Here is a 26475-nt window from a genome sequence, read left to right as displayed (position 1 = left end):
ACTGGAGTTGAACACCTAAGTAGTGGACAGTAGATGGTGCACACCAAGTTTCTCCATCAGTGAGAGAAGCTACAGAAAAGCAGGAGGGGAAGCTAGAATGAACCCCGTGGTACTGGATTAGAGTCCAAGACATCTGTATGAATCCATGCTTAGCTTAATATACACAGCGATGGAGACATAGAGAAATGACTACAGATATGTGTGTATACCCAGGATAGTATACAGACATGTGTTTCCTAGCTCTGTCTGCTGACAGGGCCTAGAAGCAGTGACATCCCAGTAGCAATAAGCACACCCAGTACCCAGATCCTGGTTTCCAAACCAATGAAAGGAACCAGGGCCCCTTGGAGAACTGGCTGATTCTGGGGCTGGGCAGAAAGGTACAAGATGAGCCTAGACCACCTTCTTGTAGTGCCAGAAAGCAAGGAGGTGCTCAGAACACAGAAGGATGAGGGCATGTCAAAAGGACACAGGAGCCAACCTGAAACGACTCCCAGTGGCCAAAGCTAGAATAACCTGAGCAACAAAACAACCAGCATAGTATTGGATTATGCTCCCCTTTGGAGGTGGAGCTTAATCACTCTCCACTTGAGTACGGGCTGGACTCAGCGGCTCTCTTAGAGTAAACAGAGCATGGAAATGGAAGACTAGTGACTTTACAGTGGAGAACTGGGTAGACATGGCCTTCACCAAGTGATCCCGTCATGCTGCGATCACATACTCTCTGATACGATGCGACGGGAAGGGCACTTCACTTCTGTGGTATTCTTCCCCAAACCCCTTAAGCTCAGTCTCATCACGAGAAAAAAAAAACCAAACTGAGGGACATTCTACAAAATACTTAACCAGTACTCCTCAAAATGTCAAGCTCCTGAAGAATAAGGACAGACTGGGAGACTGTCAGAGACCAGAGGAGACTGAGGATGACCAAATGACTAAGCGTGAATAAAGTGTGTGGGGCTAACAGTCCATACTACGGTTTTTGTATGTTAAGACAAAAAAACTGCTTAAATCTTTAAAAGATGTTTGTACGCCATATTTCAGCAGATCCTTAGTAATGATCCCACCGTAGGTTCACAAACATTTCCCCCTATTCTTCAGTTGAGCATTGGTCCCTATACCAGGTCAGGCTTAGGCTGTTTCCACACTTGCCCCTGTGGGATCCCCTGAGAGGAGCCAATTTTTTCTTTAGCAAAGTATTCCCACCTCCCTAAAGCATCACAGTATTAAATGACAGGACCCAGCACAGGTGTGTCATGGTGACCCACACATGCTGGGATCCCCCTGCCTATTAGTATTAGTTCCACAACTCTGTCTAGTTTCTGATACTTCCCATATCGACGACTCATCTTTGGCCCTATTTCTTTCTTGTGTACAGGACTGCCAACCTCTAACAAGATCTGTAGCCCACCGCATCCTTCCCATGGCTGATCCTCCAACCTGGGCTCTTTCGTGCATCCTGTGAGGGGCTATATTGAAGGACGGCTGGTGGCTGCTGAAGATCAGTGAAGATCAACGATCACGACCCAGAAATAGGTCTTATTGAAAAACTGCACACATTATTATAATTAAATATATTTAGATCCTCAAACCTTTAGGAAATGTAAAAAGAGTTATATAATAATAGACACAAACCGTAACAATGCAAATAAGAACATTACAGGCTGCTGTAATGGTCCATGGTCAGCATCCCTGTGAGGTAGGCGTTCTTCTCATTTTATAGTGAGGAGATTCGGGCTCAAGGGGGTTAAGTAATTTCCCACAATCACACAAACATAAGTGGCAGCATCCAATTTCTGGTCTATCTGACCGAAAAGCCCAAAGCTCATTCTCATTATGCTATGCCTCCTCCTTTAAGTTCAAAAACTCACAGTTCTAGATTTTTTACCTCATGATACTAATCAGGAACAATTATAAATATTCAGTTTCTCCCTCTTCATTCTATTTCCAAAGGAAAATATACATTTCGTGATCTATTTATCCAAACATTAATTTCTCATCTGAAGCAACTGCTCAGGGTGACTAAGCACACTGCCTCGGGCATTATCCATCAGACACTCCCTGCCAGCCAGTTCGCTGCTTCAGTTCTGACACCCAGTCAAGGTTGTCGTCTTCTTCCTCAAAGTCCCTGTGAAAACACAATTTGGATATTAAGCCTCCGTATTAGGGGCACATCAAGTATTTGCTGATGGGTTCAAAGCAGAAGGCCAACATAACAACATTTACATTATTGAAAAATGAGCTCCATAAAGCATTCGAACAAAGAAAAACCTGTTACCTCTTCCAAAAGATCACTTCCTTCACTGTTTCTACAAGTTTTCAATATAAGATCTAGTATATTCAAAAATAATATGTCCAAGCTGAAAGACTATAAATACGTGGCTCAGTAAGGAATTCTGTGATAATACTGTAACACATTACCCACCCCAGACAAAAGATCAAGATATAAATATTCATTTATGACGTAAAGTAATATAACCACCTCCTAGTAAACCAGAAATTAAGGTATAATTTAAATCTCACACACACACACACACACACACACACACACACACACACACACAGACCCCAACCAAAGCTTTCTAGGTATATCACAACGTACGTGTCCTCCTCATCCAGCGTAGGTTCAAGTCTCTCTGGATCCAAAATGACAGAATCGTGACCTCCATCGACATTGTCTGATGCTTCTGTTTCTTCAGACAGGGGACCTTTCAAGAATCCCTGTGAACCTTCAGAGGAACAGTAACAGAAATTATACTAATTTAAACAGTATTTACTTATTTCATGCACGTTGGACTAAAATCTTTCAAAAGCTTGCTGTCTAATTGAGGACAATGCCATGTTCTAGATTTCTTTTGTAGTGCCTCCCCATATCACCCAGCAGGATTTCTGGCATGAAACAGGCCCAGTAAGCATCAGTATGTATATTAAATTTTAAAATAGTACCTTCTTCAAAAGAAAAAATTCAGAAAACTACAATTAAAACCCCCAACTATAAGAATCTATATTAAAGCATTAAAAGTTATCTTTGAATAGTCGGACTACAGTCAATTTTTTTTGCCTTTGAGCGTCTCCTGTTCCCAGGTTTTCCCAATGGAGGAGAATAAAATTAGGAAATTAAAGAAAGATTACATGCAGGCTTTTAAAAAATTTTGCAGATGGTAATTACTTTTGGATGTTTGCTTATGAAACAATAACCTAACAATGTGGACTAAATCTTTATAAAAAGCCTTTCAAAACAGAGTTAGGATATATTTTTTAAACAGTGACTTTTATGAAATGACAAAACCTCATCATTGGACCAGAAATGAAATCCAGGACCTACAATTGCTAGAGCAAAATTCACAACCATTAGCCTTCCTCAAACCTTCCTCCTGCAAACCACCTGTCCTGGGGGCTCCTAGAAGAGGCTGCACACAGCTCTATCAGAACACGTGGTCCACAGCTAAAACTCGCTACCTGTGTTCTGGTCTCCCAGATGAAAAACTCCTTCCGGGAAGAAATTGTGCTTTATTCTTTTTCTTTTTTTATCTTAACCTAGCATATATTAGGCGCTCAATAAATTCTGACCAAATAAACAAATACAGCTAAATCTGTTACAATAAATACAGCCGAGACTTGCCATCCCATTATATGCTCTACCTGCTATAATTTATCTTAGATCTGAACCTAATAAGATGGCTTTAGTAACTAACTGAATTATCAAAATTATACACACATGTACACACACACAAACATACAGACCCTTAATGTAGTCCTTCGGCCTCGATTCCTAAGGATAGTATTATAAACAGTTACTTTGTACAATTTTAGTGAAAATGTCTGCAGAAACAATTAAAAAAATCAAATCCTAATTGTTCATCTTTTTTGAGCTCTTTTCAATAAAAGAGAATTCAAGTATATGCAGAAGAAATCCTGAAGTGTTTCTAAGTTATGACGATGAAGTCTGAGCTGTAAAGTCACTGAAGCAATGCTGTATTTGATGGTAAAAACAGGCTCCTCTTCAAACAGTCACATGATCATTAAAATAAGCAAACAAACGAGCAAACAGAAGTAATGAAGTGATATGGGAAATTTTAATTACAGCTTAAAACTGGCTAGAAAAGATTCAAGAAAACCTAAAAATATAATGCTATGAATTATTTCATAACTTTAAAATCGAAGAGTTTCTGGGAGGGAGGAATGGAGAGTTGTTATTTAACAGGTACAGAGTGTCAGATTTGGAAGATGGGAAAAGTTCTGGAGGTGGATGGTGGTGATGGCTGTACAAGGTGAATGTAGTTAATGCCCCTGAAGTGGACACTTAAAAATGGTTAAAATGGTAAATTTTATGTTATATATCTTTTACCACAATTTTTTAAAAATCAAAGCATTTCCACAGTTATGTAATAGACCAAAATCACCTGGTCTATAGATCGTGTATGTCTGAAACGCCAAGCACAGATCAGCATTCTTAAGGATGTTCAGCAAGGTTTCTGGAGTCTCTTTGAGCCACTGCTTACGGGTACTATTTTCACTGTACTTTATTGCAGACCCACCTAGTTGTGAAAAGATGAAAATTAGTGCCAAATAAAAAAGATTTTCAGCAGCTATCTTCCAGATCATATTTCACAGTTAGTTGTATTTTACTCTCTAATAAAATCTATTCCATTCCCCTGTATGAGCAACACTCTGATGTGGGACATCAAATATCTTTCAAAGTGACATTTAGGGGCCGGCCCAGTGATGCAGTGGTTAAGTTTACACATTCCGCTTCAGTGGCCCAGGGTCCACCGGTTCGGATCCCAGGTGGGGACATGGCACCTCTTGTCAAGCCATGCTGTGGCAGACGTCCCATATATAAAGTAGAAGAAGAGGAGCATGGATGTGCATTCAGGGCCAGTCTTCCTCAGCAAAAAGAGGAGGATTGGCAGCAGATGTTAGTTCAGGGCTAATCTTGCTCAAAAAAAAAAAGTGACATTTAAAAAAAACCAAAAAAATCTCTAGCCCTTGAGACTATTAGAAAATGTTCTGCACTAAAATAGTAAGACTCAATCTGACTACTAACCTTGATCGTCCTCAGCTGTTAAACTGGAGGTGAGTATGGATGCATTTTCCAATGCTGTCAGAGCTGAACTGGAGACATTTTTCTCCCACTGTCGCCTGAGAGGACTCAGTGAATTGGCTTTCCTCAGATGGACTGATTTATTATCTGATTTTAAAATGTAAAAAAACCATATTATTTTATTTATTCATCTCTGTTTATACATATTAAAGACAGCTGATAGTTGGTGAACAATACAGAAGTATTTCTTTTGTCTTTCAAACTTAGATCTAGAAACAACATTCTTTTATGTCTAAGTAGTAAAGGAAATGAAAAAAAATCCAAATGAAAAGGTAAATCTAATCACTAAAGTGAAATTTAAGAACAATATGTATAAACTTACATATTACACAACATACAGGAACAAAGCCCCGAGAGGATTTAGATACACACTGTATGCCATGCTTTTTATGGTGGACAGCGCAACAAATACTATTTTTTCCAGAAGCTCTTATTAATAAACACTAGTCTTTTTTTATGGGTAAATAAAATATTCCTGTACCACTAAATTGGATAAGCAAACAAAAATCTGCCTGTGCACTTGCTCACAACACCTACCACCTAGCCAGGTGAAGACTGGCCTCCCTTTTGCACTCCCCCAGTCCCCTCTTGCACAGAGAGCAGAATGTGAATAACCTACCTTTCCCTTCTCTGTTTACTCTCCTCTGTGCACTTTCAACCAAATTTTGATTAACGCTTTCTAAATCAGCGTGGCTATACTTTCCACCTTGTTCTTCCCCTTGCTGTAAAAGAGATTTAAAAACACAGATTAAACATGCTTGAATTGCTACAAAAAGGTAAACAAGTATGCTAAATCAGCTGTTTTAATTTTAAATAAAGATTAATGAATTTAAAAACATTAATAACCATATAACCCCAGACATACATGTATAGCAATAGTCATATACATCATATATGCCTATGTATATTAAAAGCCACATACATACATATATGTATATTAGGTCATATACATTACTAGCCATTAATATCAATCATTGCAACTATGAAGAGGATATATAAAAATGACAGGTATTTGAGAGGTCTTTTTAGAGGAAATGAATAATGAGAAATTTCAGTATGGGTTTGCTATATTGGGCTTTTCATGCTGGAAAGATCAAAATAAGACAGTTTATAAAGCTGCTATACCTGGTCAAAATGTTCCAACTTAATTATTTTTCCCAATTAACCTCTTGATTTCACAGAGTATAGTAACATGCTATCTAGTCTTTACTAAATCTGCATATATTTGGAGGAGGAATACGTATCCAGGGCCTAGACAGTCTCCAGCACATAGGTTCTCAATGCTTTGTTGAGTGAATAAATAAACAGTAGGCTGCAGGTGGCACATTGTTTTCTTATTTCTATACGATGGCTCTCAAACCTCTCTCTCCACACTTCTAGGGGCCAAGATTTCAAAGGTCCTCCCACAGTCAAAGTCATCAGAATCTTGGAGGGGTGGTGGTGATGAGCAGTTTTTAAGAGGCCCCAGGCGATTCCAATCTTTCATCCCCACTGAGAGCCACCGCTCTCCAGCAGCCTCCACAGCACTCCTGGCCCCGCGCCACCCAGCTCTGCCTTCACGCCCATCACACCTTGCTCACCTGCCCAGGACCCTCTCCTATCTCAACTCTTCTGTTACCTGACTTACTTTCTAGGTCTTTCTCCATTCTGTTTACATATCACACTCACAACCTTCTCATTTTGCTGAAACACACTGACATTTCCACTACAGGTGGTATTAAAGTTGAAGTGGTGGCTGACTGGGGCAGGAGTCAGGATGGTCTGCAAAGGGCCACAAGGACACTTTATAGGGGGATGAGATTTCTCTATCTTGATTGTGGTGGTGGTTATATGACTGTATGAAATTACCAAAATTCATCAAACTGTATGCCTACAAATGGGTAAATTTTATTGCATGCAAATCAATAAAGCTGGGAAAAAGTAGATACTACCTTGCAAAGAAAAAAAGGCACATGGGCAGGACATACTCCATTTGTAACAACATAATGATGGGATGTTGTTATTTATTTACAACCTGAGATTCATTAAAAAATTTACAAGTTTCACTGCTAGTACATTCCATAAATAGAATATTTTGGTTTTGGTATAATATCTTTTCCTTTTTGAGCTAAAAAGTTGATTAAAATGTGGAAGAAAGAAAAAGTCATCAATCATCAATAGGACACAAGTTACTGGGGTGGGTGTGACAACAGTGGAAGTGGATCGGCTGTCACTATTCACGACTTTATTGCTGCTTTAGTGTAAAAGAGCTCCCAGCCACACAGGGCAAAACAGAATGAACAGGACCTTGAATGCCAGGCTGAAAAACGTCGACTTGATTCATGGGATAATGGGGAGGCAATAAAAGTTTTTGAGCAGGAGCCAGCCTGGTGGTGCAGCGGTTAAGTGTGCACGTGCCGCTTCGGCGGCCCGGGGTTCACTGGTTTGGATCCCAGGTGCAGACACGGCACCACTCATCAAGCCATGCTATGGCAGGCGTCCCACATATAAAGTAGAGGAAGATGGGCATGGATGTTAGCTCAGGGCCAGTCTTCCTCAGCAAAAAGAGGAGGATTGGCAGCAGATGTTAGCTCAGGGCTGATCTTTCTCAAAAAAAAAAAGTTTTTGAGCAGAAAAATGCCAAGATCAAAATAGTGATCTAAATATTATCTAGCCATAAAAAGGAAGGAAATTCTGATACAGGCTTTAACATGGATGAACCTTGAAATACTATGCTAAGTGAAAGAAGCCAGATACAAAAGGACAAATATTGTATGATTCCACTTATATAAAATATTTAGAATAGGCAAATTCATAGAGACAGAAGGCAGAATAGAGGTTACCAGGGGCTGGGGTGGGGGTTGGGGAGGAATGGGGAGTTATTGTTTAACAGGTATAGAGTTTCCGTTTGGGGTGATGAAAAAGTACTGAAAACAGATAGTGGTAATGGTTACACAATATGGTGAATGTAATTAACGCCACTGAAATGTATGCTTAAAAATGTCTAAAATGTTTATGTTATATATATATACATACCTAACATATTATATTATGTTATACATATAACATATACATACATGTTGTATATATAACATATATTTCATATATATATATATTTTTTTACCACAATAAAAAAAGCCAAAAGCCAGACTAAAACAAGACTTTGATGACTGTAAGTTGGACAACATTCTCTCAGATCTATATTGAAACCACTTGTCATTAATAATTAAAAATGGAAAACACAAAATAAATGGTCATCTAAAGTAGCTCAGCTGGCAGTGCAGGACGACAGCTACCTACCAATGACTTCATGTGGCAAGAGATGAAAAACTACTGGACTGGAGGGACCAGGCCACAGTCTCCAAGTACCCCACAGCACCCAATGGCACCCGGTACCCAGTGGATGGTTGTTTCATAAACTTAATTTTACAGCCCTTACCACTGTGCTTGCTTCATTTTCCAAAGGTATCCTGCTTCTGCTGGGGTCTGCTTAAAGAGAAAAGAGAAGGTAGAAAGAGACAGCACCGAAAGGCTCTAAATATGATTCGCATAATGCTTCAAAGACAAATGAATTAAAGTCAAAGAACCAAAGTATTAGCCTGAATAGTGACGTCAAGCTTCACTCACCTAGAAATAGACCTCAGCTGTTACAAGAGGCTATTCCTGCTGTTTTATTCCTAACGTTAGCATCTGAAAGTTAAGACAGCTCTATTCACTCATGCCAGCCCATTTAGGCACTAGGAGGTAAGACACTGCATACTCGGAAGGTCATTATTACTTGAGCACAAGCCAGCCACTGAGTCTGTGCTTTTCCTGACAGCTATTACAGCAGGTGGAATAGGTTTCCCTCACAGGAAGCGAGCTGCTCATTCCCTCACAAGGCACCAGCAGCAGTTGGGAGAATCGGCAACCAGCGCCTTTCGTAAGGATGGCTCCTGCCTGACTTTCCTCTGGCAGAGCCCTACAGTCCATGCTCCTCATTCATCAACAATTTAAAAAAATTGCTTTGATCATCCATGATGACAGGCACTGAGGATACAACAGTGAGCAAATTAGACATGGTCCTGCCCTCACACAGCTTTCACTGTTCTGGCCTCGCTCTCCACAGACTAGATGGAGATGCCACCAGACACATGGTCCCAAAACGGTGGCACTTCTTCACTGATTTATTCCTCTCTTTTTTAAAAATTGTAAAACTACACTTTTCTAAATTATCTTGAAACTTTTCTTAGACTGTTTTTGTTGTTGTTGTCCAGCATTTTAAAACTAATTTCCCACTACCCTGGGATGTGAAAAAAAGCTAGAAAACAGTACCTGAAGTAAAATTAACACTAAAAAAACTTGCTGAAACAAAAGTAACTGGCTACCTCCTAAGTAATGGAGAAAAGGCTGAATTATAAGACCGAAGGGTGTACATCACTAGAACGGTTTATTTCCTTACAAAAACAACACTTAAAATTTAACTTTAAGAAAACAGTACTGGGGCCGGCCCCGTGGCCGAGTGGTTAAATTCGCACGCTCCGCTTCGGCAGCCCAGGGTTTTGTCGGTTCGAGGTTCGAATTCTGAGAGCGGACATGGCACCGCTCATCAGGCCATGCTGAGGTGGCGTCCCACATGCCACAACTAGAAGTACCCACAACTAAAAACACACAACTAGGTACTGGGGGGCCTTGGGGAGAAAAAGGAAAAATAAAATCTTTAAAAAGAAAACACTACAGCTTTTGAAACGTTTCTTTTGTAGAATATAACACTAAGATAATAAGCAGCAAACAGTGGAGGTTTAGCAACATGTCCCAACAGTGGATGATCCACACTTCTTAACTCTTCTCTTATTTTGTCCATGTCTACTATCTTTGTTGGATCTCTCCAGATGGAAGATCTGCGTCACTGACGACAGATGAAAAGGAACAAAAATAACTTTGAAAAAACTAAGAGATAACAACTTCCAAAGAAACAATAAATTACATACAAAATTTGCTCAGGACAGACTCTAGACGTATGGAAATTTTGTGCAGCTATTATATAGACAGATCCCAACTTCTGAAAAGTCTCTGTTTTTAAAAATTTGTTTATAAGATGATTCTCCAGAAACGTGGGGATATAATTTCCTATAAGATTAACATTATATTTTCATGGTTAGATTCCTAGGCCAGCCCACAGAAGCCTTCTACCAGACCCATCACAAACCAGAGTAAATATGGTACTAATAATGAAACAGAGAATAATTTTTATATCACTAAAATCTCCAAACTAGGCTTTTTTTTGATCCCTGGCAAACTAAATGTGATAAGATCCAGTAAAGAATTATGTCTGGAGTAACAAAAACAAAATTTTGATTTGAGAAGTATCTCAGAAAATCATCTCTAATAACTTGAAAATTATATTTTCCTTTCTTTAAAATTTGAGTTTAAATTACACTTTAAAAGAACACACAAAAAATAAGGTTTCCAAAATTCTTACCCTTTTTTCTTGGTGGACCATGCTTCGATTTTTTGGTTTCCTCTAATATCTGCTCACCATATTCTGTGATGATCTAAAAATTTTAAGTAGAGAATTTAAAGATGTGAAACACATTTTTCTTTAGACTTTGCCAAAATGTCATTTAATTATCAATATTCTTCGCCACAATATTTAAAGTTGAAAAGTAAAACGCCATTTAAAAAACATATGTAATTTAGCCAGACAAATAGACATTTTTATGTGTGTCCAGGAAAAGATCTGGAAGGATATGCAAACTATACCTGTGATCAGACTTGGGGAACAGCATTGTGGAAGGGAGAAGAAGGAAGCGAAGTTCTAACACTCTATTTTTTGTATACACTTCTGCATTATTTGAATTTTTACAAGCATGTATAACATGTAATTGTGTTTAAAAGATAAACTGTTTTACCATACACTCGAAAACTGTTCACAGTCAATCCAACACATGTCATACCTCTGGGGGTAAGCACTTCTGGACGAGCCGGGATAAAGTGCCTCTCGAGAGAAGTGTGGCGGCTGAAGGGCGATGTGAGGGGTTCCTCTTAAACATCTGTTTGACGAGATGCTGAAGCTCATAGGAATAATGAGACGGCAGGGGGCTCATGGACCCCTGACATATTTTGAGGATAAGACTTTTCCAACTATTTGCCTGAAACTAAAAAGTAAAATTGAACTGTAAAAGGAGATACAAGAAAATGGAAATAAGAAAATACCAGCTGAACTGAATTGATATGAATGATTTTAATTTTATAAATGGATCTGCTGCCTGGTCATTTTTCTTCCTAGAGGTGTCCTTCAGATACTATTGTAAAATCAGGAGAAAGGTAAACATAAAGAGTGAAATGCTTCCCCATCTAGAGAGTCTCACATGAATGTCTGCTTTGGGTACTTTATAAGTCACAGTCAAGGGTTTTGCAGATATACATTTTTAATATATTTTAAAAATCAAAGTAATACATACATATGACTTTTCAAAAACTCAAATGATACTAACAGGTTTATAATAAGTGTAGCATTCCTTTGCTTCACTTCTCCCCAGAAATCCTTCTCCCTGGCAATAGGCACTTCAGACATTTCCACTTTTGAACTCCTACTGCAAAATCCTTTTTACCTTTCATTTCATCAAAGTAGTTATTAAAATTTGACAAGTAATAGAGTGGGATACAAAATGACATACCAGAATACATTTAAAACGTTTTCACTGTATAATAAACACACTGGAATTAACATTAGATGTCAGCCCTGGTAACACTTCTCTAAGAACATGTTGGCATTCTGCCTTGGAAGTGCATTACCCTATTAATCAAATAAACAAGTGAAGATATGAGGAAAGAAAAACCAATATATAACAAAGGAAAAAATTCAGGTAATGAAAAATAAGATTGAATCTGCTTTGCCTCAGGCTTTTTAACCATTATACCGAGTTTCTGCATTTCCTGAAGGTTTGAGAACTACTTTGTCCTTAAAGCAGACAAGAGACAACAGACTGTGTGCCAAATATTTAGGGCACTATACTCCTCAATACTTACTCTGACTAGAAAGAATAAGAACACGTATATGTAAGTTTTCAAAAAAGATAAAATAGGGAAATGAAGAATATAATCATAAATATTAGAATTTTAAAAATAATTTTATTTACATCAACAGTGGGTTCTCCACATGGGCTACACGTTAGAAACACCTGTTTTAAAAACACTAACGCCCAGGACACCCTCAGAGATTTTAATTCAATTATAGTCTGGCGTGGTCCTAGGCATCAGCATTTTTTAAAGTTTCCCAAGTTGGTCTAATTACACAGTTGGCATTACAGGCCACTTACATTTAAGGAAGACCTGTCATTAACAGCACATGCCTTCAGCCTGAGTTACTTTCATCTAGCGGTGGTGAAGGATTTTTCTCAAGCATCACTCTCATGAGCTCCACATGTTCTCAAGAACACCTGTAAAAGTGCTTGCTAGAACCAAGTTTCAACTCATGCCCAAAAAACAGAATTTATTTCTATGCAAAGCTAAGACCTAGTAGGAATCAGTGCTATGACTGTTAGTTCTGTGTAACAAACAACTACTGAGCAAGCAGGGCAAGCTATTTAACTTCTTTTTTGTTAAATTATTTCTTAAAAAGCCTTAAAAAATACATAACGGCAAAGTCTATTTTTTCATGATATTTCAGGTAGAGAAGAAACTCACATGATAAATGAAATCTAACTGCAAAAAGATAAGTATAACAATGGTGCAGCTACTCTGGAAAACAGTTTGGCAGTCCCTTAAAAAGCTAAACACACAATTACCATCTGACCCAGCAATTCCACTCCTAGGTATATGCTCAAAAAAAAAGGAAAACAGGGATTCTAACAGATACTTGTACATCAGTGTTCACAGCAACATTATTCACAACAGCCAAAAGGTGGAAACAACCCAAATGTCCATCAACAGGTGAATGGATAAACAAAACATGGTATAAACATGCAATGGAATATTATTCGCTCATATAAAGGAATGAAATTTTGACACATGCTACAACATGGACAAACTTTGAAAATATTAAGCCATGTGAAATAAGCCAGACACAAAAGAAAAATCTGTATAAATGAACTCCACTTACATGAAATATCTAGAATATGTAAATTCATAGAGAGAGAAAGTGGATCAGAGGTTACCAGGAGCTGGGGGGAGAGAAGGATGGGAAGTTATTGAATAATGGGTACAGAGTTTCTGTTTGGGGTGACTGAAAAGTTTTGCAAATAGATAGCAGAGATGGTTGCACAATATTGTAAAGTAATTAATGCCACTGAATTGTACACTTAAAAATGGTTAAAATGGCAGACTTCATGTTTTATGTATTTTACCCTAATTTAAAAAATTAAGAATAGCAAAAAGGAGGGAGAGAGGGAGAGAAGGAAGGGAAGGGAGAGAAAGAAGGAAGGAAGAAAGGAAGGTAGGCAAGCTAAATACAGAACTACAAAAACTAAATAATGGAAATTCCTATTAGCATATGCTACAAAAGTGGCTCAAGGCAAAGATGATAGCAATGGACACAAACGAAAACTTTTATAAAGAATTCTTCCTAGGGAAGCAAACTGCCAAATGGAATTTGGCACATTAAGACTTAACTAGATATGACAAGAGGCTCTTCTTCTGTTTTGCATGCCATACTTACTGGATGCTTAAGAGTACAGAGTTCATACAGAATGCATCCCAAGGACCAGATGTCACTGGAAGCATAAAGAAGCAAGGTAATGACAAGTGGGTTCAGTTATCATATGAAAATATATGTATTTTATAATACAAAAAAAAGAAAAATTAGTTTTAATAAGAATAGACATTACAAGTAATTCCTAGTTATTAAAACATATGGCAATTTTGGTCCAACACTTAAATACTTACTGACAGTAATGCTCACAATAAAACTCTCTGCTCCCCACCCCCCACCTCTCCAAATCAGGGTGGTTGAGGTATCGCTTCACTGGTATTTGGTACAAGAGGGAATCTTAGTGGACTCGGATGATCATAGTTGGAAGAAGGACTTTAGAAGTCATTCAGTGCAACTTTCGCCCAGACCATCTGTGCACCACACCGGGCCCTGGATCACACCTCCTGAGGGAAGCTCTTGGATCACACCTCACCTCGGGCAGTCTGTGTCCCTGTTGGATGGCTCTAAGGGATAGTGTGCTTCCTTATTACAAGCAAAAACGTGTCTTCTTGGAACTCTCTCCACCCACTGTGTTAGCTCTACATCCCAAAACAAAGAGAACAACACTACCCATTCTTCCACAAAACAGTTCTTCAAACATCAGAAAAGAATGCTACAGTTCATCCTATATGCTGTCCTTCTTCATGTTAAGCACCTCCATATTCTCACCACCTAGTTGTCATCCTCCAGACTTTTTCTAGATAATATTCTTTTTATTTTAACTAATGGTTTCTATAAACTGTCTCCCCCAACTTTTAATTTTTTAAAGTTTGGAACCTACAAAAAAGTTGTAAATGCCCACATGCTCCTTCCTAGGGTCCCCAGTTGTTAACATTTGCCTTGTTTTGGGGCTGTTTCCCTCTTCCACATATATCTGAACCTCTTGAAACAAAGGTTGCAGACATCAAACACTTCACCCCCAAACATGTCAGCACATGTCTCCTAAGAGCAAGATAAACACAATACCTCTCCCTCATAAACACAATACCATTATCACACACAGGGTTAAAGAAATTTAACTGTAATTCAGTAATATTATCCAATATTTTGTCCAAACTGAAATCTCCCCCATTGTCCCAGTAAGTCCCTTTACAGCTGTTGTGTCCCCAATTCAGTCAATTTTACTCTTACAAGAACTATTTAGCATGTATCATACCCTTTTCAGAAAGCAACATGGCAGAAGGTAACAAGAGCCTGTAAGTCTTTCTACTTCTAGGAATTCACGCCAAGAATGTGATACAAAACAATGACATATTTATCCACCAAAGGTATATGAGTCACAGCACTGTTCATGATACTGAAAAATGGAAACATAAGGCCAACAACAGAGGAATGATAAGTAAATTTCGGAAGAGACACCGAAGAGCCAAGAGAGCCATATTATGCAACCATTTACAGTATTTATGAAGAGTTTAAATATGGGGTGAAATGAACAGGATATCAAACAAAGTGAAAAAAGCAGGATACCAAGTTATATACAGAGTATATAAACTAGGTTTAGGGGGAAAAAAAATGAATGGATAGAAAAAAACACCAAAACGTTATTAATAGTTGTGAAAAAGTGGGTGATTGCCATTTCCTTTCTTGTATATCTCTGTATCTCCAATCCTCCCCCACCCACCAACTCACAGGCACCCATCAACAGGCACGTATTACTTATATTCAGGAAAAAAATTATGTTTTAAATCATAAGGTCTTCATACTATCTTCTTGTAATCAATTAACCTATCAGTCAACTGTTTATTGTCTAGTCCCATAAATGTTAAAGACATGATCCAGTGGTTCCCAAATTTTGCTGCACATTAGAATCACTCGGTGATTCTGGAAAATTACTGATGCTTGCTTCCCACCCCCAGACATTCTGATTTAATCGTTGGTTGCAACCCGCGCTTTGGGATTTTTAAAAGTGGGAGCAGCAAAGTTTGAGAACCAGTGATATAATTCATACTGTCCTTAGAAATGACTAGCCTTTCTTTCAGCACTTACATTTAGCCCCTCTCAACTCAGATTAAAACAGTTGGAAAACTTTGACTTTCATCTACAAGCCTGGGAATTTAGACTCAACACTGCTTTCAGATATATATTTTTTAAAACCAAACTTCGCTTGACAAGCTATGATGTCTGTCACCAAACACTCATTCTTGCACCAAATATGTCCATCACTTACCTTTTATTGTTATAAGGCATGTTTTCCCAAATTTCCGGGGGCACATAGTAAGGTGTTCCCACATATGTACAAGCAAATGCCATGGGACTAAAACCATAAAAAGGCAAAAAATGATCAGAGAGCATTCCTGAACAATGGATGTTCTGACGACTGTCACTACCAAAGAAGAGACATACATACCTAGAGAGAAGACGGGCAGATCCAAAATCTCCCAGTTTTACTCTTCCATTTTGGGTGAGGAAGATATTCTGCATTAAAAAAGAAGAGCTCAGATTATGTCTTCCATCATTCAAACATTAAGGCAGAGGTCTCCAGAGAAGCTGTCTTTCAAACCCTGCTGATGATGGACATTAAGGGTAGAAATGCTGACAGGTGAGCCCTGGGGTGGAACACAAAAAGACACGATACCCTCTTGAGAGCTACACGTTCCCCTACTTGGGAATTCAGGATGATTGCTTAGAAATCTAACAAGCCAACTTCAGATTGTATCATGAGACCCTGATGGACCAGCTGGGAACCTATGTCAGGGTAAGTCCACATGGCAGGCCCAGGCCTCAATTGTTTTCCATCTGAGAACATGTGGTAATCAGTCACAAAGAGAGCTTGGAACATATTAAGTTATACTACTAAAGAGATTTAATGACTTTTCTCAGGTAGTACCTTATTTGGCTAGTATAAATATTAGGTTCACAAATATTTCTAGATTAAATAAAAATATCCCAAAAGGAAATAGAATAACAGAGAAAAAAGACTGAATGAAATCATTCTGGTTTTCTTCTTAGGCCCAAAAATGTATTCCACTTACCTTGGATTTGATATCTCTGTGTAACACACGTTTCTTGTGAATGTGATTTACTCCAAGGCACATTTGTGTAAACCAATTAAGTATCTGCATGAAAAAAGCATGGAAATCTGCACAATGAAATAACTGGTCCATGCTAACCCAAAACTCCAAACAATCCTCTTTGGACCTTAGTTGACCGGAGTTTTACAAAATCTAAGTACAGAACTCCTAAAAATTACATAGGTCAACTAAGATTCAGAGTGGCCTAGAAAAATTCAGAAAAGCTGTGAATATGTTGCATCATCTTATGTATGATCCAAATAACAATTCATTTTAATAAAACTCCCACTATATTTTTCTTGTATTCAACCAAATAAAAGTATTTCTTAAATACAAACATAAAGGTAGTTCCCCCCTTAGAAAAGAATATGCTACAACTTTTTATAGTGTAATCATTATATCAGATTTTCATCTACTTTTTAAGAATATTTATATGTTAACATTAAAAGATTTCATTAAATTGTCAACAATCCTTTGAGGTTAGCATTTTCTGCTTACAAATCCCCAGTCAATAGTACCCAGGTGCCCAAGGGGCCTATAATTAAATGTCAAACTGATTTTTTTTCTTTTTTGCTATGGAGACTTATCTATTCGAAGCCAAGGTTGATCTCCTTCTATGGAACCCGTATTTTTAACACAACTTCTAAGTAAAATATATTTATACCAATACACTTTCATAACATGTTATACTCTTAAATCAAACTAAGCCCCATTAAAGCAGTTTATTTAAATATTTTCCTCAGTCAATTTATTCCTATAATATTTAGTATGCAATTTTTCATTAAAAAGGCAGTAAGTACTAGACTTAAGGGAATATGCTAAACTTCAGAAGGAAAAAGATTGAGAATAGGTTTTCCCAAGAAACAGAAATGTAGGCCTCCTTCTTCTGATGATCCAGAAATACCAAATAAATCCATCTGCCTTCCAAAATTTCAATACGACAAAAATAAAAAATTTAAATATCCAGTACAAAATATGATGAGTAATATAATTTTGAAATTCTTCTAAATATGGAAGTTTTATTCCTTGATAGTATATAAACATATCTATTTTACTCCCTAAAAACATCTCAGGCAGCCACATCCTGACAACATTAAGCAGTGGCCCAGATACAGAAATAAGTCATTTCTAGCTAGTGTGTCAGATGATCACAAATACCAAAGCTTTTATTTTAACTTACACAAATTTCATGATAAAACTTGCTTTTAAACCTTGAGGGGAACTATGTAAGTCAGTCTCTTACCGTATCTTCAGGAAACAACCTTCCTTTCTGATGTTTAATCTTTTGCATTAGGTCCCCTCCATCACAATATTCCATCACAATATACAGGTGTCCTTCAGCTAAAACAAATGTAAGGCTGTTTAGGAAAGCTGTAGTGGCCATAAATCAAATTCAGAAATGCATGTATTTTGGGGAATTCATATTTACCTTCAAATGATTCTTTGAAGGTGACAATGTTGGGGTGCTTCATTTTGGCTAACAGAACAGCCTCCTTCCTAGAATTCTGTGTCCCAGAGAAAGACTAGAAAAAGATTTAAAATAAGCATAAATGTAATACTTCATTTTAAAACAGATAGCTTTACAGTATTATAGTATGGTTTGTATGATAATCCAATGCTAGATGAAGTTTTGTAGCACTGCACTTTGACCCAACTTAAGTTTATCAAACTCCAAGAGAAAATGTGGTCATTTTTCAGCTATAGCTATATTTTGCATGCTTAAGCTGATCCCTTATACCTTTACAAGTATAGAATGTCAACTATTTCAAACAGCAGCCTAAAATAACCTGACTTGGAGAGCCAGTATGCAATTAATAATATTGTATCCTTAAAGAAAAACGAGGGATTTCACATTTTTACTGTCTGCATCACTTTATCAGTCCAATGGCCCAGCTAAGAAAGAACAGACTGGTGTACTACTGCAGCAAAGATGGACAAATGATTTACAAAGTGAGTTTCCAAAACTGTTTATCCCCTAATTCACTCTATGAGGATGAAATCCTGAATGACCTATCTTACAGCTAAGAAACTGCTATTGATTATGTACCAACACAAGGGTTCTCAACCAGCAGCATCAGCACCAACTGGGAATTTATTAAAAATGCAAATTCCCAGGCCTGCCCAGACCTACTCAACCAGAAACTCAGGGGTGAGGCTCAGCAGCTGATTCTGATGCCCACCTGAGAATGAGTTAATGAGGTAAAAAATGCAGTGGGAAAAAAATACTTAGCACTCTGAGAATTTTATTAAAATGTATTTTTAAAAAATTGATGAAAACAGTACCAAGCAGCCTCCATGGCATGGATTCTTCTATATGACAACTACGGTACCCAATGATAAATAGTGATAAGTCAGCACCTTCCTTATCTTACAGGAAATAAAACCTATAAAGTGATCCACAGAATAGGTTCCCCGATACCAAAGGTTAGCATTTTACGTCTTTGCTCTTCATTGTATTATATTCCTTTTTCATTAATATCACACCTGCATTGCTTTTGGCAAAGACACCCTATACCCTTAGGTGTACAAAATTGGAAATTATTACAAATTATCTACTTTGAAATCAAATAAACAGCAATTACCACCTAAACTTTGACTACTTTTCTCTTTTTCTTAATTACAATATCCTAAAAGCCATATAAAATATGTCAAGACCTTGTAAGGCTAATGAATAAACCGATTACATCTTTTGCACAAAGGAGCAATCCATGTAAAATCTCAGGAACTTATTTTCCTATGCAAATTGCACGTGCACTTTCAACTTGAGCTAACTGCTTTGGCAGTGACCTTGGGAAGCCGTATTTCCTTCATGGCAAACATCCGATTACTGTTTTCCTGCTGAATCAAAAGGGCTCTGCCGAAGGAGCCCTCCCCGATCACTCTCAGGACTGCGTAGCCATCCATGCTGGAGCACCCACACGGCCCGGCTCCACTCACGGGGTCACCGCGGGCTCTCCCAAACTATATTCAAAAACAGGAACATTTGAGAATTACATTTATTTTCAAAAGGCAGAAATAATTCAAAGTAGCTCTGATCACCACGATAGGACACCAAAATTGCTTTAGACACTAAGCACTGAGCACCTGCCCCAGGTTTTATAATCCTGAACAAATCTCTCATGGGCCTTCCATCATGGATGCCCCAAAGCAAATGGGACCACAGACCTCAACAAAGATAGGGTGAGGAGTCCTACAGAAAGAGCTATGCTGGCATACAGCAGAAATATCCAGGAGAGTTAGGAAAATCTGGGAATATTTAAGCTGAAGCCTGAAGGATGAAGGGAGGCTGGCGAGGTAAAGAGGAGGGAAAAGAGTGATCAAGGCAGAGGGAATCACATGTTTAAGAGCAAAAGAGATTGCGTTCAGTTTAAGGAATTGAAAGAGGACTGCAGCAGGCTGGTAAGGCAGACAGGGCCCTATCTGAAGGCCTTTTGAAGTCAAGTTTAGGTTGCTATATTTTATCCTTGGGGTAACTAATGGGCTGTCTCTGAAGGGTTTTAACCAAGAGAGCAATGCAATTATATTTGCATATTAGAAGAGTCATTCACTCTGGCTGCATAGTGAACGGATGGAACAAGGGAGCGTGCAGGAGGGCCAGAGCCTCTGCAATAGAAAAGACAGGGAAATGATGATGGAATGGAATAAGGTGGTGGCGACAGGGATAAAGAAAATGGGAAGGAGATATGTAGAAAGAATTGGCAAGATTTTTGGTGACAGATTTATGGGAGACAAGTAGGGAGAAGGGGGTGTGGTAATCTCCCAGGGTTCTGGCATAAACTGGGTGAATGGTGATACCATTCCCTGAGAGAAAGAAAAGGCACCACAATGCTTGTGTGCATGGTTTTCTGTTTCTTTTATTTTTATGGTGGCAGGAACGTGGGGAAAGGCAGGGAGAAGGTAGACGCGTTCCTTTTGGGATGCATCCACTTGGAGGTGCCCGGGACTAAGAATAAATGTTTAACAGTCTTTGAATTTCGATCTCCTTTCTACACTTCCAGGATGAAGCAGCTAGTTGGACTGCTTAATACATAAAAGACAATGAAGAGAAAGGTCCTAATACTTTGCCTGGTACACAGGAGGCCCTGAATAAACAGTAGCTATTATTATGCATTATCAAAACTTTAGAAAGGTGATAGATTTTTTTCACTACAGGGGGAAAAAAAAAGCACTGGAGTGAATTTACTTGATTTTCAGAAAGCTTACTTGTAGCGTTCTATTTTTTAAAGCTCACACCACAAAGAATTATGAGGCACAGAGGGCATGGCAGGTAAAGCAAAAATCACACACAAAAATCTATAGTATAGCGATCTGCAAAACTTCGTTGGTATTCTTGTTTACCATAGAATGACCAAGCAACTCTAGAAATAATTTCTCCATATAACCAAATCAGATGCTTTGTCTTCAAAAACAATTCTTTTCAAGAACAGTTAGTTTTTTCACTATATTTAGGGACCTGAAGGACAAAAATTCTTGGCCACTATTCTGACTGACTCCCGGTATTACACGATTTAACAAGGAGGCCAGGTTTTTCCCCATTTCTAATCTTTTTTTTCTTCAGAGTCTTTACTCTATGTAATGGACAGTAACTGATAAACAAGAGCCCACCACTGACTTTTCTTAGCTGAAAACCACATTTGGTCTTTTCTCCCCACATTTGCCTCTGTTACTGTTACACGCATAAGATCATTAAAAGACCTGTATATACTCTGAATGTGGCAAAAGTGTCCCTTCGTATGTCTATAGCAATCAAAAACTAACAACGTGATTTGCAAAAGCCGAGAAGCGCCACCACCGGCGAAATACAGGCTAAGTTCAGAAGGTGCGCGCGGTGCCGGCATCGGGCAGGAGCCCAGGCCCCGACTGGCGACCGGCGTTGCACCTGTGCCCCGAGCCCCTGGGCTGGGGGAAGGCTGCGGGCGTGCGGGCGAGCAGCCTGGGGCTGTGGGAGGGCTGCGGGCGCGCGGGGAACGGCCGGGGGCTGCGGGGGGGCTGCGGGCGCGCGGGGAACGGCCGGGGGCTGCGGGGGGGCTGCGGGCGCGCGGGGAACGGCCCGGGGCTGCGGGTGCGCGGGGGGCGGCCCGGGGCTGCTGGGGGCCTGCGGGCGCGCGGGGAACGGCCCGGGGCTGCTGGGGACCTGCGGGCCCGCGGGGGGCGGCCCGGGGCTGTGGCAGGGCTGCGGGCGCGCGGGGAACAGCCCGGGGCTGCGGGCGCGCGGGGAACGGCCCGGGGCTGCGGGTGCGTGGGGGGCGGCCCGGGGCTGCTCGGGGCCTGCGGGCGCGCGGGGAACGGCCCAGGGCTGCTGGGGACCTGCGGGCCCGCGGGGGGCGGCCCGGGGCTGTGGCAGGGCTGCGGGCGCGCGGGGGGCGGCCCGGGGCTGCGGGCGCGCGGGGAACAGCCCGGGGCTGCGGGCGCACGGGGAACGGCCCGGGGCTGCTGGGGGCCTGCGGGCGCGCGGGGAACGGCCCGGGGCTGCGGGTGCGCGGGGGGCGGCCCGGGGCTGCTGGGGGCCTGCGGGCGCGCGGGGAACGGCCCAGGGCTGCTGGGGACCTGCGGGCCCGCGGGGGGCGGCCCGGGGCTGTGGCAGGGCTGCGGGCGCGCGGGGGGCGGCCCGGGGCTGCGGGGTCCTACGGGCGCGCAGGGGGCGGCCCGTAGCTGCGGGGGGCCTACGAGGGCAGCCCGGGGCTGTGGGGTCCTGCGGGCTCGCGGGGAGCGGCCCGGAGCTGCGGGGGGCCTGTGAGGGCGGCCAGGGGCTGTGGGGTCTTGCGGGCGCGCGGGGAGCGGCCCGGGCAGGAGCGGGGCGCAGGTCCTCGAGCGCCGGGAGCGCTTCTTCCACTCGCCCCCGCCCCGCGTCGGCGCCTTCCGCGCCCCCTCCTCCTGAGGCCGCCCGCCCCAGCGGAGGCCGCTCACCCGCGTCCCCGGCGACCTGTCCGCGCCTCCGCCCCTTCGACTGGCGCGTTTCCGCAGGGCGGGCCCGGCCGGTTGTCTCTCTGGTTGCCGGCACGGAAACTTCCCAGGTCTGGCGGGAGGCGCTGTTCTTGGAGTAGTCGGGCCTACGAAGGGCACGTTTTAATACTGCTGTTCCACGTCGCTCTAGAACAATGCCAATAATATTGAGGGAAAGTGTCACCCAGTAACATGAGTTCTGTCTCCAGCTTAAGCAAACAGCCCATGCAGATAAATTTCACAGGCACAGCACTCAGTTTACTAGCTGTGTGACTTTGGGCAAGTGTGGAGGGCAGAACAATGGCCCCTCAGATGTGTCCACATCCTGCTCCCTAGAATTTGTGCCTGTTAGGTTACATGGCAAGGGGGAGTTAGGACTGTAGATAGAATTAGGCTGCTAACCAGCTAACTTTAAAATTTGGAGATTATTTTGGATTATCCTGGTGGGCCCATGTAATCAGGAGGGTCCTTTAAAGTAGACGAGGGGCAGAAGAGGAGCTCAGAGTCAGAGCGAGCTTTGAAGATGTTTGAAGATGGAGGGAAAGGCCGTCAGCCAAGGAAGGCAGGGGGCCTCAGAAGCTGGAGAAGGCCAGGAAACAAATTGCCATCTTGAGCTTCAGAAGAAACACAATCCTGCAGATACCTTGATTTTAGTCCAGTGAGATTTATTCTAGATATCTGACCTCCAGAAGATAATAAATTTTTGTTGTTTTAAGCCACTAAGTTTGTGGTAATTTGTTACAACAGCAATAGGAAGCTAATACAACAGGTAATTCAACCTCTCTGTGTAAAAATATAGTACCCACCTCATAGAATTATTGTGAGGATTAAAATATATAGTTACCTCAATAAAAATATATATATTAGAAATACATGTTAGAATCTATATTAGAATATATATATTAGAATCTATACATAGAACAATTTCTGCTTATACTTGTAAGTTCTGAACATGTTCACGATAACATGTCAGAGTTAATACATGATTATTCTGTAGTATGGTGATAAGAGTAGGGTCTCTGGAGTATAACGATCCAAATAGTCAACATTTGCAACATCTGCACTGCTTGCTTTCTTTGTTCGCAGTAAAAAATACTGGTTTCAATTTAAAAAAACAAAAACAAAACTACTACACATGCCTGTACCCAGAATGTTGCTACAGCTTAAGTTTCCAGGAAGTTCTCCCGCAGATTGAGCACCAGGCTCAGACCTCAATCTCCTTATATTCGTGACAGCATCAGGAGAAGGTGATAAAAAGGCCCAACTCTTTTCGTTCCTGGCACATAGGGACAGTCATGAAGGCGACTCCTTCCCTTGTCTCATCACGGTATTAGCTGGCTAGGGCGGCCGTAACAAAGCACCACACACTGGGTGCCTTAAACAACAGGAATTTATTGTCTCATAGTTCTGGAGGCCAGAAGTCCAAAATAAAGGTGTCAGCGGGACTGGTTCTTTCTGAAGACGGAGGGAGGGACCTGTCCCAGGCCTCTCTCTGGCTTGTAGAATGCCATCTTTTCCCTGTGCCTCTTCACCTCATGTTCCCAGTCATATTGGATTAGGGGCCAGTCTCAAACTAGTGTGGCCTCATCTTAATTAATCATACCCACAATGGCCCTCTTTCTAAATAGGGCCACATGCTGAGGTACTGGGGTTGACACTCCAACAAGTCTTTTTGGGGGTGACACAATTCAACCATTAACAATCGGCAAGCAAGCATAGACTGGTGAGGATGGGGATAGTGAGGACGGATCTGGCCCCTTTTCTCTACAGCTTTTGCCAAGCTGTGGATTCCAGCCAGGGCAGCTTCTGAACTGGGTAATGATTGGAAATAGTAAAATGGTATTATTATAGATAACATACACAAGTTACTGGGGCTAGACACTGTTTTAAGTGAGTTAATACGTGTACAGTGCTTAGAATGGGACTAGATAAGTGTTAGCTATCAACTAATTTAATCTTCAAAATAACTAAAGGTGGGTACAATTATTATCTCTCAGGCACAGAGAGGTTAAGTTATTGGCCTCAGGTCCCACAGCTACTAAGTGGTAGAACTAGAATTAGAACCCAGGCAGTATGGCTCCAGAGTCTGACTGTTATCCACCACACTGCAGTAATGTTAGAGATGTTGCAGTGGTAAACAGCATCAAAAGCTGACTGAGTAACAAAGTCTGACGAGGGCTCACTGGATTTAGGAGCAGGAGGTCATGAGTAATCTTGAAGAGAGTAGTTTCAATGACGTGATGAGAGGAACCAGATTGCAGTCATTGAGGTGGGATGGTCAGAAGAATCAAGGAGTGTAGGATTCTTTCAAGAATCTTAGCCACGAAGGGAAGGAGAGGGGGTGATAAGTAGGGGTGGGGGAAAGCACAAGACGATGGGAGTGTTTTAGTAATGGGGAAATTATAGAAATAGTATATGATGAAGGATAATAAACCAATGGAAGGAAAGAGAGGCTGAAAGCACTGGAGGCAGAAGGGACCAGGAAGGTCTAGTTGAAACTGGAGGAATGGATTTTAGTGCCCAGTAAGAGGATTAGCCTTGGACTAGATGATGGACAGATTTGCTTCTGAGACCAGAGGAGGAAATAAGGATGTGTATGGATGTAGATAATATTAGAGAAGGAGAGGGAATCTTGAGAGCCTCAATTTTCTCTATAAAATAGAAAATTAAGTAATCTATAGAGTATAGGCCTTGGGACAAGTCATGAAAGTTTTTTTATTTTTTTGGCGAGGAAGAGTGGCCCTGAGCCAACACCTGTTGCCAATCTTCATCTTTTTGCTTGAGAAAGATTGTCCCTGAGCTAACATCTGTGCCAAGCTTCTTCTACTTTGTATGTGGGATGCGGCCACAGCCTGGCTTGATGAGTGGCATAGGTCCACGCCCAGGACCCAACCTGTGAACTGCAGGCCACTGAAGCAGAGTGCACTGAACTTAGCCACTATGCCACTGGGCTGGCCCCAAAAGTTTATTTTTTTAAATCAAGATTTTTGTATTAGTTGTATGCAATAAAATTCTGAGTAGTTAAGTTTTTGTTTTTTTGTGAGGAAGATTAGCCCTGAGCTAACATCTGTGCCAATCTTCCTCTATTTTATGTGGGATGCTGCCACACCATGGCTTGATGAGTGGCACTAGGTCCACACTCAGGATGTGAACTGGGAAATCCCGGGCAAAAGAGAGCGCACAAACTGAACCACTCAGCCACAGGGCTGGCCCCTCCCATGTAGTCTAAATTAATGTTACACTAATCTATGTCAATAAAAAGTTACTTATGACTTAGTAAATTGGAAAAAAAGCGAGCTGCAGAACGAAACATGAAGTATGGTGCCATTAATATCCAACAAAGCAAAACAAAATACACGTACACACGTGTGTGTATATGTTATATACATGTTATAAATATATAGAAAAGAACTTGGAAGGTTACTATACTAATATTACATTTGAAAAGGCTGGTGGGATTGGAGTGGAGGAATTTTGCTTTATCTGTATTTGGATTTAACAAGAATATATTTGGATACACAACTGATAGGCTATAGAAAACCCCAGGCAGAGGTCTCTCTCTGCTTTTCCCCGCGTAGTTACTTTACTGTTCTCTTGACTGGTGACCTTGGCTCCCCAACCTGCATTTGGTCACCCAGTGCCTCTTCTTTACATATTTCAGCTCTACCTACATAGAAAAGATTAACTCTCAGTCCTGATTCCAAATACCTATGGCAAGGACTCGGATAGTCCAGCTTGGGTCAGGTGCCCATTCTGGCCAATCACCA

At 40.9% G+C, this 26475-nt stretch overlaps 1 protein-coding gene across 6 annotated transcripts; it reads right to left on the bottom strand.

Moving 5' to 3' along the window:
• Positions 1-1559: 1559 nt before the first annotated feature.
• NEK3 (NIMA related kinase 3) lies at positions 1560-22813 on the bottom strand. Of its 6 annotated transcripts, none has more exons than XM_005601186.4 (16): positions 22673-22813; positions 19553-19726; positions 18195-18288; positions 18009-18106; positions 16727-16810; positions 16102-16169; positions 15922-16008; positions 13722-13776; positions 11020-11220; positions 10545-10617; positions 8523-8569; positions 5724-5826; positions 5048-5191; positions 4404-4538; positions 2603-2729; positions 1560-2128 (listed from the first exon to the last, which is right to left on the bottom strand). In XM_005601186.4, exons 2-16 carry the CDS (start codon positions 19667-19669, stop codon positions 2044-2046), a joined length of 1518 nt encoding a protein of 505 aa, XP_005601243.1. In that variant the 5' UTR covers positions 19670-19726; positions 22673-22813; the 3' UTR covers positions 1560-2043. The 6 variants fall into 6 exon arrangements, with proteins under 6 accessions (XP_005601243.1, XP_001488399.1, XP_070095787.1 ...); XM_001488349.5 differs by having other exon boundaries at positions 8523-8572; positions 22673-22736; XM_070239686.1 differs by having other exon boundaries at positions 8523-8572; positions 19421-19726; positions 22673-22696.
• Between the last annotated feature and the right edge of the window lie 3662 nt (positions 22814-26475).

The sequence above is a fragment of the Equus caballus genome, chromosome 17 (assembly GCF_041296265.1).
Source record: "Equus caballus isolate H_3958 breed thoroughbred chromosome 17, TB-T2T, whole genome shotgun sequence".
NCBI classification, from domain to species: domain Eukaryota; kingdom Metazoa; phylum Chordata; class Mammalia; order Perissodactyla; family Equidae; genus Equus; species Equus caballus.
Note: the sequence above shows the minus strand (reverse complement) of the source record. Positions and strands in the feature narration are given on the sequence as shown.

What these genes read in the sequence shown, in the direction of transcription:
- NEK3 (XM_001488349.5), bottom strand. Translation starts at nt 19,669, where the DNA reads ATGGATGGCTACGCAGTCCTGAGAGTGATCGGGGAGGGCTCCTTCGGC. An exon ending in ACAGAGATATCAAATCCAAG is followed by an intron (nt 16,170 to 16,726) that starts GTAAGTGGAATA and finishes TTTTTAATGCAG; the next exon opens with AATATCTTCCTCACCCAAAA. An exon ending in ATGCCTTATAACAATAAAAG is followed by an intron (nt 13,777 to 15,921) that starts GTAAGTGATGGA and finishes TTATGCTTCCAG; the next exon opens with TGACATCTGGTCCTTGGGAT.